Source organism: Mesoplodon mirus, assembly GCF_964341445.2.
Source record: "Mesoplodon mirus genome assembly, chromosome: 10".
In the NCBI taxonomy this organism is placed as follows: Eukaryota; Metazoa; Chordata; class Mammalia; order Artiodactyla; family Ziphiidae; genus Mesoplodon; species Mesoplodon mirus.
Genome location: NC_138986.1, coordinates 69,132,763 through 69,144,328, shown reverse-complemented (window position 1 = coordinate 69,144,328; position 11,566 = coordinate 69,132,763). Strand labels below are relative to the sequence as shown.

Below are 11,566 nucleotides of genomic sequence, written 5' to 3'. Positions count from 1 at the left end.
TTCTGGAGAAATGCACATATGTTAGAGTATTAAATCCAAGGAGAATATATCTGTGATTCTTTTTTTAAATAGGAAAGTAAAAGAAAGCCATAGTTTCAAATCAAGTGATAATAAACATATCTGTTTTTTTTTACATTTTTTGAACCAATGTAACAGCATAGTACACATTTTACTATCTATTCTAGAAGGAGATGTACCAGCAAATCGTAGGCAAACTATGACATATTGTACAGTACATTGTGAATTCCTGATTGTAAGAAGGTCCAACATATGGAAATTTACAAAGTATTTCATTGTTCTGTGGTTAAAGATAAGTGTTCAGTAACTATCAGGTAGGCATATTCTTTTTCTGGGTCTTCCCCTTTCTCCCTACCAATGTGCTTCTCTCTGTGGGACCTGCCTTCCCTCATGACTCTAGAATGACCCTTGCAAATGTCTGCTAGTTCAGGCTTAAGTGGAATTATCTCCCAGTAACATTTGTATTTAAGTTGGAGACCAGTAAATGATGACCTTCTTCCATTTCCCCTAGTCCACTTACATCCAGGGACAGCTACACTGCAAAGCATCCTGGGCTCTGTGGAGTTTTCCCCAGGCTGAACCCTCTCACTGAATGTGCTTCTGTGTGCCCCTGGTTAGCTGCTACCCCACCCTCATCATATTCTTTCTCTACAAAGTTTGAGTAGGGCTGAGTGAGTGGAGCGTTGGCTGCCACTTGGAACGATTGCCAGTGCCTCAATTGTTGTTTGGAGGCCATCACATTTGAAAGAAGTGTCACTTTTTACATCTTCCAGTTGATGGATCTAAGCACTTAGAAGAATGCTGTTAGTTGGCTTTCTTCAGACTAAGTTGCAATTAACTATTCAAACACAACTCATGTAGGGTTCATGTGGATGAACCCTACCACCAAACAATGAGACCTCTGTCTAGTATATACAACTGAGCACATAACGAAAATTTAAAAAATTCTTCCCAAGGGACATTAAGGCTGACACCCTTCGTTTTCCAAGGAAGCCTATGTCTACTTCAGAGGGATGCGGGTTTGCTTTAAGCCTCTTGTGTGCCACAGAGTACCTTTGTTTCCCCTCCCTGGGCTGCGCTCATGGCTGAGTCTAAATGGTGCTTCTGGAGCAAGGGTGGGGCCCCCCTCTCACCATATTTAACATACCTGAGGTTGTGGCACTCACACACTGAGGACTTGAGTTTTTTAGAGTATTTTTGGAGACAGCACTTAATAAAACACTTGAGGACCAAAAAACTCAGTTCAGTGAAATTCAACACAATGCACAGGCATGAGGAAATGACCAAGAAGAGGATGAAAATCGTTTTCTCCGTGGGTTTGGAGACAAAGCAGTCCACAGTGTTGGGACAAGGCTTCAAATCACACTTCATAAAGTAGGGAACACTAAAGCCACCATAGAGCTTGTAAAATAAAACCAGGAAGCCAATTTCAAAACCAGTTTTAACAATGAGGCTGATAAGGTAAGTGTACCACAGGCCCCCATCCATGGTGCCTGGGCTGACATAGAGTTTCTTCCTGTGCCTTTTCTCTCTACCCTCACAATAGGCTACATGTAGAACCACCAGAAGTGAAGGCGTGGAGACCACGATCAGTTGTAAGGCCCAAAGTCTGACCTGGGAGATGGGGAAGAAGTAGTCAAAACACACATTTTCACAACCAGGCTGTCTAACGTTGCACTCAAACTCTTTCTGCTCATCTTTCCATGTATGCTCTGCCGCCACCATGTAGACCAGCAAACGGAAGATGAACGTGACAGCCAGCCAGATCCGCCCGATCCCAGTGGAGTATTTATTTACTCCACTCAGGAGGTCTCTGAGGAACATCCAACTCATGACTTAGATTCAAAAGAAGACAATATTCTGCAAAAGAAAACAGTTTCATCATGATTCATTTACTTCTATTCCATTGATCATTTCTACTGTCTTACTTGCAGATTATGGAATTATGGAAGATAAACTTGACTTTTTGCATTATTACAACCCTGGATGTTCAGGGCTCTCTAAGAATCCCATAGGATACGCTCACTTTCATACAAGGAGATGACACAGCTGGTCCACAGGACGTAAATGAGCCCATGCCCAGTTTAATTTGGAATTTGGTTTGTCATCCCACACACACTAACCCATTCCCAGACAAATCTTTCTACTTTATTGCTTCTCTCTAAGGATGGTTGGGCTCTATGGCTGATCTAGAAAGAATTAGATATGAATCCCAAGGGGACCTTGGTACCTTGAGATATCCCTCACATACCAGCTTCTCTTTTTTTTAATGTTTTTTTTTTGTTGAAGTATAGTAGATTTACAATATTGTGTTAGTTTCAGGTGTACAGCAAAGTGATTCCTATATTATTTATTTCAGGTTATTTTCCATTATAGGTTATTACAAGATACTGACTATAGTTCCCTGTGTTCTACAGTAAATCCTTGTTGCTAATCTATTTTATATATGGTTGTGTGTGTCTGTTAATCTCAAACCCCTAATTTATCCCTTCCCACCCTTTTCCTTTTTGGTAACCATAAGTTTGTTTTCTATGTCTGTGAGTCTATTTCTGTGTATTAATTTTTGGATTCCACAGCTTAAAGTTGTAGTCTCTACTCACTTTCTCTAATTTGTCAGTGCCCGTCCCTAATCCTTAAAGGTTATTCCCTGTCCCTACCACCTCCTGTGTCCCGTATCTCATCCCAGCTCCTTGCCTACAATTTGATAGTGAGAAGTGAGGCTCTCCACTATGAACTCCCTCAAACTTATGCTCCCTCATCCCTCCAGATCTACTTACATCGGTGCCCAGCTTACCTTCTTTACCCAGTTTGGAGGGAGAGGGTTGGTTTCTTCTCACCTCAAAATGATCATTCCAGCTCTAATCCCATTCTTGATCTACCCATGTCCCCTGCTCTGAATTCTGTATCTTCACCCTCCACTGCCCCCTTCCTCTCAGTGTATAAACGTGCTGAAGTGTTGTCCATTTTTAGTGGGGGAATCTTCATAGCTTCTCTTTCTGACAACCTCTATCCCTATCCCTTATTTCTACTTCCTCAAGTATTATTTACTCATCAACTCACTGAGTCTAGTTTTTCTTCTCAACTTCAACTACCTCTCAATTACCAAGTGTTCTGGACACTTCAAATCTCCTTTAATTTTCCTGTGGCGTTTGATCCTGTTGCCTGCATTTGTGTTTTTGAAACGCTTTCAGCCTTGGTTTCCATACCATTCTCCCCGCTCCTTCTGTTATTCTGATCCTCTTGACTGTACCGTCTTAGTTGTCTTCGCCCAGCCCTGAACAGCTCTGTCCTCTGCTCTTTTCTCCCTCCATATGCTCTCCCTGCAAAACCTCATGCATTCCTACAGATTCAACTACTGCTTTCAGGTTCTTGTTTCTCAAATCTTAGGCTTCTCCCCAGACTTCCAGATCTCACTGCCTCCTGGCTATTATCTAAATATCCTACAGGTATCTCAAGCTTGATATGTCTGTAGTTCAATGTACTATCCGCTCTGCCCTTTGATTTCCTTATGTGGTTAAACAGCATCACTAACGCCCAAGCACCCAGGTCAGAAACCATAATCATCCTAGATGCCTCTCTCATGACGCTTTTAAAATTGCTCACCAAGTTCTTCTGATTCCTCCTAAATATCTCTCAAATTCACTTCCAAGTCACTGCTGAGCTCTCTCTCACCCATACAGCCCTCCCACTGCTTTCTACGTCCGGTCTCAGCATCTCCTCCGTTCCCCTCCTAGTACACCCTCAATGCTGCTCAATTCTCTTGCGCCCCCCTCCGTCTCTTTTGCTCTTTACCCTACGAAAGCGGATAGGAAGCTAGGGAGCCTTCTTTTTCATCTCAGCGACATTGTCTTTCTCTCACTCTCGGCTTCCATTTTGTCATATAACTGAACTCTATGGGTTGGGCAGTGATTTTTGTTTCTTGAGCCTACAGTGTGCTCAGCCTTCTCTGTTTAGTGCTCTTGTGAGTTGGTCTCTCACAACCAGCCTGGAAAGTGGGGTTTTTGTTGGTTTGTTTATGGTGGCGGTTGTGTTGTTCTTTCAGATGAGAAAGCAGACTCTGAAAAATAAAGCCACTTCCCAAGGTCACAAAATAAGAGGCAAAGCAGGGTTCAAATCCAATTTTCGTTACTCTAAAACAGAGTTTCTCAACAGTGGCACCATTGACATTTGGGGCTGGGTAATTCTTTGTTCTAGCAGCTGTCCTGTGCATTGTAGGCTGTTTAGCAGCATCCCTGGCTTCTCCCAGCTAGATGTCAGTAGCACCACCTCCTGTCCTATTTGTGACAACCAGAAATGTCTCTGGACAATTCCAAATGTACACTGGGGAGATGTAGCAAAGTCTCTCCAGTTGAAACCATTGCTCTTAATTCTCTAGTACAATCAGAAGATGTGGATTGGAGCTCCAGGTCTGCCGCTAAGATACTTCATGATTTCTCAGGTGAAGACCTTGCCATTTCAGGTCCTATCTCCTATTACAAAGATGGATTACATCTTGCCTTCTCTATAGACTCCACCAAAGGAGCATCATGGAAATGATGATGTGAGGGGAACCAGAAGGTAAAGAAAATGGGGATATTGTGATAGTAGCATTCCTGCCAGAGCACGTCACATGGATCTCTTCCAGAGGGAACATTATGTAACAAGCCCACATGCTAGAACCCTGAGATGTATGAAGGTTAAGAGGTATTTTCAGAGACAACAAAGACACATGTACACAATGCCCTATTCAGCAGGGAATAAATACTTCAATGTCCTTGGTTTTCAGAACACAAACAGAATTGTATTAAATAAAAAGGATTCTCAAATCCACCTGAAAGGTTAACATCTCCATGAATTATTAAAACAAATCCCCAAAGATTAAAAAGGGGACAAAAGGGTCTTATGTTTCCCTATGACATGTGTCATTGGGCATTTGTCTGTATTACTCAGGAGGATGTTTATTTAATGTTGCAAAATATTTAAAAGTACCCTGTTGGACATTTCAGAGAACAGATAAAGGTAAGAGATTTTCTTTTTTTCAAAAAGAAAAGTAGTAAGAAAGTGACTGGTGTTTGAATAGGATCAGAAGACTGACGCCATCAAATGTGTCAGGACTATGAATTTCATCTGACTAATGTCCATCCTATTTTGAAGTTCTCTGCTGATGGAAAGGCAATGGCTTTTCTCAGGAGGGAGGGGTGTTCTAATATGAGTTCACTTTTAACAGGGGTGGTTTACCATACCGGATAAGAGCCTGAACACAGTGTTGGACTCCTTGGGTTCAAGTCCAAGTTCCTCTGTAATAATAATAGTACCTACCTCATGGGGCTCAAAACAGAGACTGACACACGGTAGGTACTCAGTAAGCATTATCATTATAATTTTTAGTTTTTCCATTAAAACCCTTTTCTTGGTGTCAAAGTGAAGTCTTTCCAATTTCAGGGTAAGTATATATATATATATATATATATATATATATATATATATATATATATATAATTTTTTTTTTCTCTAGCTCTGTTCCTATGAAGGATAATAGTTAGGAATCTCCCAGTAATAGCCCTTTAAGCATCTGAAAGCAGTGAAGTCATCAGCTCAACATTTTTATCTCTTAATAATGTAGAATGTCTCCTTATTTTTAAAAAGCATCTTTAATTTATCCATGTTATTAAATTACTAAGGATTACTTCCAATTTTTAAAGAGTTTCCATTTACCATTTCTAATGTACAAATTATCCTATGACTCTCTTCCTTTCTCTTAAGAAGCAGCAGTTAACTGCATAGGAATTTAGTTTGGAAAACATAAATATTTTCAGAAAGTAAAATATTCAATATTCCAATATCAGGAATAATTTTGGAAATTGGAAATTTCCCCCAAACATTTGATCTAAATTAATTTTGTCTGTTATGTATTACAGACAAAATAAGTTGAACAGAGTTCTGTGGAATATAAGTGAAGTGTGTATTGGGAAATAATGTGCATGTGTATGTTTCTCTAGGGGGAGTGGATTTAAAGAGGTTGGGGAGAAAGGTTGGAACTTATATTCTGGAGGGCTTTGAACACATTTTTTTTAAACATCTTTATTAGAGTATAATTGCTTTACAATGGGGTGTTAGCTTCTGCTTTATAACAAAGTGAATCAGCTATACATGTACATATATCCCCACATCTCCTCCCTCTTGCGTCTCCCTCCCACCCTCCCTATCCCACCCCTCTAGGTGGTCACAAAGCACCAAGCTGATCTCCCTGTGCTATGTGGCTGCTTCCCACTAGCTATCTATTTTACATTTGGTAGTGTATATATGTCCATGCCACTCTCTCACTTCGTCGCAGCTTACCCTTCTCCCTCCCTGTGTCCTCAAGTCCATTCTCTACTTCTCCATCTTTATTCCTATCCTGCTCCTAGGTTCTTCAGAACCACTTTTTTTTTTTTTTTTTTAGATTCCATATATGTGTGTTAGCATACGGTATTTGTTTTTCTCTTTCTGACTTACTTCACTCTGTATGACAGACTCTAGGTCCATCCACCTCACTACAAATAACTCAGTTTCATTTCCTTTTATGGCTGAGTAATATTCCATTGTACATATGTGCCACATCTTCTTTATCCACTCATCTGTCAGTGGACACTTAGGTTGCTTCCATGTCCTGGCCATTGTAAATAGAGCTGCAATGAACATTGTGGTACATGACTCTTTTTGAATTATAGTTTTCTCAGGGTATATGCCCAGTAGTGGGATTGCTGGGTCATATGGTAGTTCTATTTTTAGTTTTTTAAGGAACCTCCACACTGTTCTCCATAGTGGCTGTATCAATTTACATTCCCACCAACAGTGCAAGAGGGTTCCCTTTTCTCCACACCCTCTCCAGCCTTTATTGTTTGTAGATTTTTTGATGGTGGCCATTCTGACTGGTGTGAGGTGATACCTCCTTGTAGCCCTGATTTGCATTTCTCTAATGATTAGTGATGTTGAACACATTTTAAAGAAGTTTATTCTTTGTTCTGTGAAAAAAAAAATGGGAGTGAGAAGAAGGTTCTGGGACAATCAGATTTCCACATACAAAAGAATGAAGTTGGATTCCTTCCTCACGCCATTAAAAAAATTTAACTCAAAATGGATCAATGACAAAAATATAAGAGGAAAACCCATAAAACTCAAAATCCTCCACCAGCTATTCTAAGGTTCTACACACTGATTAAGAGAAATTAAGAGTAGTATCACAGGCCTCCATAAAACATGACGTCCTGGAGTGAGAGCACTGTCAGGCTAAATTAAGTAACTCAGAATTTAGAGACAAATACCTCCTTTGAGTATGAAATGAGTAAAAAACATCATGGGATGTTAGTTATAGAAGGAACCCACCCCAGAGAGATCATCTGTCCTGTATTCCTGGGATAACCTGGAAAAATACTAGAAAGTTGGTGGATATGTAGATTTAAGGGTGTAAGATTATGCAAGACTTCAAACATCAAGAAGAGAATTGGAGGGCTTCCCTGGTGGCGCAGTGGTTAAGAATCCTCCTGCCAGTGCAGGGGACATGGGTTCGAGGCCTGGTCCGGGAAGATCCCACATGCCGCAGAGCAACTAAACCCGTGAGCCACAACTACTGAGCCCACATGTCACAACTACTGAAGCCCGTGGACCTAGAGCCCATGCTCCACAACAAAGACAAGCCACCGCAATGAGAAGCCTGCATGCTGCAATGAAGAGTAGCTCCCGCTTGCTGCAACTAGAGAAAGCCCGTGTGCAGCATCGAAGACCTAATGCAGCCAAAAGTAAATAAATAAATTTTTTTTTAAAAAAGGAAGAGAATTGGAAACTTTTTTCCAATCATAGCAACCAGAAGGTACCTGAGTAAAGTGGGTAGTACATGAAGAAACAGAGAGAAGACAACCAACCATGTGGTCCTGTGAGTGGCATCAAGACATGGCAGCAAAGGTTCACAAAAAGTAGAGGTCTGCGTGAAAGATAGGTGAACAGAAACGACCTAAAATGACATGGACCTGCTAAGAGTCTACACAGTTCTCTGAGTAGGGAGAACACAGTAATGTGCAGACACCATTCTCTCTTCTGCAACTGAGGATCCTGGGTTTTCTGGGACAACCCGTATTGCAAACTTGCTGAGCTATTGTCAGAGCTAGTGAGAACATGCTCAAGTCTTAGGTTTAACAAAATGAGTCCCAGTAACCATCTGGTAGGACAAGGATAGCTAATGCATCTGGCTCCTATACATCCTGGATTAAATGTCCATTACAATCATTTGATTCTCATTACTCCAAGTGACCAAGCAACCTTCTGAGGAATTGTTTTCTTGCTGAGATTCCTTAAGCTGTGCAATGAATCCTCTTGAGATTAGATGCAAGACTTCCAGTCCCTGGAGAGGTGCTTTATAAATCAGGCTTCCTGGGGCTTGGTTAATGTGGGTGAGTCCCTTAGGGATGACTCCACTTAGGGTGTACTAACTATAAACCTGAGCTTCTGAGCCTTTGGGCCTGAGCACCAGCCCGCCCGTTCTTCTCTTATTGCAGGATGAGCCTTTGCCATTCCAGCAACTTCTCGCCACACAGGAGGCTTCACTTCTTGTGTGGTTCGGGCATCAGGAAGCAAGTGCCCTCTCTGGGCTCTGAATGGGCACAAACACTGTCCAAGAAACCCTGGCACTGCCAGGAGCCTGGGACCTGCTCTGTCGTTACCAAGGAGTGCTGTTTTGAAACTTGCATTAGAAGGGCACCAGATATCGAATGCCACACACACCACTGGTGACAAGCCCTGAAAAAGCCATCAGCCTCCATACCCAGCTTCTTTCACTTCTCAGTAATAATGATACCTTGGATATTATTATACCTGGATAGTGCTTGACCGTTTCCAAAACATCTCACAGCCTCTCATCTGACCCCCACCCCATCTTCTGAGGTAGGCAGTGTGTGGTAGGACCCTTAATGCACTGACGAAGAAACCAAAACTCAGGGAAGTGGCTTGTCCACAACACGCAATAATGAGTAGAAAATCCAGCAGCAGAAGCCAGGTTCTGCAGGATGGGTCTCCAGCTCCCCCTGGAGCTGATTTCCGTCCAACCTTGCACACAAATCATTTAACCCCCAAAGAAAACAGTTTCCTCTCGAGGACCTCTTTCCATCTCTGAGGCCCATAGAACATGCTGACACGTGTGAACACTTTAACCCCTTGTTCAATTTTAAGGCATTTTCATTTTTAGAGATGGCCTATTTGGGAAATGCCAAAAGCAGAAAGTTTCTCAACCCAGGACCTGTGGCCCCTGAAGGGCTGTTGTTAGATTCTCAAGGGTCTATTAGAAGAGAATGTGTGTGTGTTTTTGGTCTAGGATCTTCAAACAAGCAAACAAAAGCACCGCTGAATGACCAGCTCATAACAAGGGCAGCCTCAGGATTTCAGCACTCACATTTACGTGTTTGGCAAACTACACAGCCTTCAGGCCAAATCCAGCCCACCACCTGTTTTGTAAATAAAGCTTTTTGGGACACAGCCATGCCCATTCATTTACTATTGTCTTTGGGCGGCTTTTATGCCAAAACAGCAGAGTTGAGTAGTTGCAATAGAGATAAAGCTGCTCTCAGGGCTAAAATAGTAACTATCAGGCCTTCTGCGGAAAATGTTTATTGACCTCTGATATATAAATCATGTTTAAAAGCATCTTGGAACCAAGTTGCAGAAGTTTAATCACCTAGGCCTGTGAGCAACAGCACAGGATGGGTTGTGCTCAGGAAAAAGCCACATGAAGCCACAGGGAGAGCCGCGGGAGCCAAGGTGCTGGTGGCTGGAACTGGGACCCGTGGTGGAAAAAGCAGCCAGGACCAGCCCGGTGCGTCAAGCAGGCCCATCCCAAGGGCTCTGCAGTCAGAATCTCATTCTCGCCATGAGTAGCAATTTCATTTCAGCAAAACGACATCTTTTGTCTGCTAAACTTTAATTGGTTTAAATTTAATTTATTGGTTTCGCAACGTTTGGTTTTTCTTTTGTAAATATAGCCCCATTAAAGCCATAAGTCTAAAGGTTAGCCTGTAGATGTAAAATTATTTTACATCCAACTTAATGTTTTATACATATCAATAACAGTATACTGAAACTTGACTTGTCAATACCGAGGGTCCACAAGCAGTGCTGAGTAGAACAGTACCCACCCGGGCTGACACGTGTCCATATGCACCACCTGCCTGGTATTTCATCTTCCTGTGTGAATAAAGGCGTTGCCATTTTCCAAGGACCCCCTCTTAGGAATAGTGCAAGGGTTGTCCTCAGACCACACAGAAAAGGCCACTGAAAGGTCCTAGGCTGTGCCTCGGTGCTCCCATCACCTCACTTACATCAGTCCACACCCTGTGCTCAGGCCAGGCTTCTGCTCTGGTCACAGGCTCCCGAAGCCCTTGTCATCCACACGTTCCAAATGGCAACTTTACTTAGCGGCAGCTCATCCAGAAAGGGCATCTGTGATGTGGCACAAAACTGAAGAGCAGTATGTCTAAGTTTGTCATAACTAGGATTCCTTCCCCGAGGGAAACTTTTGGGAAAGAGGTAATGACTACCCAATTACAAGAAATGGCATTTCCCCATTAAATAAACAAATCCTACCATACGAGAAATAAGCTTCACTTACCTCTTGACACAGACGTGAAGATTAAACAGAAATCCAGTCCTCTGCTCGTTCCATTTAAACAACGACGGGTTGATTATAGCATTTCCCTGAGAGGGAGCTGGTGTTTTAAGCTGAGGAAAATGGAGTCCAGTGGTTTCCAAGGTAGTGTAAGCAGAACAGGTGTAACCTGATCATTTGTTTTGGCTCATAACTTTGATGCGACTTCTTATGTCTCTGCTGTTTAAAATATATGTTAAAAGAGAACTGAAACTGAAAAACCAATTCAAAGCCACTGATGTACACGCAGTTCATTGAACGTATGCCTTTTTATAAAAGCTTGTCATCATCTAAGCAAAGAAGCTGGGACAATGAGGGAGGGTGTCTCATCTCTTTAAACGATTTCCCAGGTTGTTTATCAAAAGCCATCTATGGGGCAAAAACAGGCAAAAGAACAATTGAAGTCAATGTATCTTTGATGAGCTTATTTTAACTTCACTTCATGGGTCATAATCTTAGAAATCCAGAAAGTAAAAGGCATAGTAAAAATCACTTTTCTAAACCCAGGAAGCATTGATAACAGACATTTTCTATGTATATAACAAACAGAGAGAAAGAAAAAGTACTTTATCTTTTTATGGAGCCATTTCTAGGCATGAGTTTAGCTAAAATTAAAGACGTGCAGAAATGAAAATGAAATCCGTTTTCTCTTGGAATAAGAATAACTTAGAAACAGAATTTTACAGTTGGAAATGATACTAGATGTCATGAAACTGAATGCCTTCATTTTAGAGATGAGAAAACAGAACCACTGAGAGCAGCCTGTTGCAGGTCCCAGAGCCAGTATATGAAGCATAGAAAAGAGCTGGGCAGGAAACCCAAGTCCCAGACTTTTGCACTGTCACAGCCACCTCCACAGACCACGTGGATTTCGGTTCTCTCTTACTGCTCTTAACATTC

The 11,566-nt window shown here is 41.8% G+C and overlaps 1 protein-coding gene across 1 annotated transcript; it reads right to left on the bottom strand.

Annotated features, from left to right (window-relative positions):
- Positions 1-1,180: 1,180 nt before the first annotated feature.
- GJB7 (gap junction protein beta 7) lies at positions 1,181-10,717 on the bottom strand (the record flags this gene model as incomplete). The annotated part of the gene is given in 3 exon segments (XM_082633896.1): positions 1,181-1,200; positions 1,203-1,878; positions 10,631-10,717. Coding segments are annotated over 2 exon segments (669 nt in total). The 5' UTR covers positions 1,852-1,878; positions 10,631-10,717.
- Between the last annotated feature and the right edge of the window lie 849 nt (positions 10,718-11,566).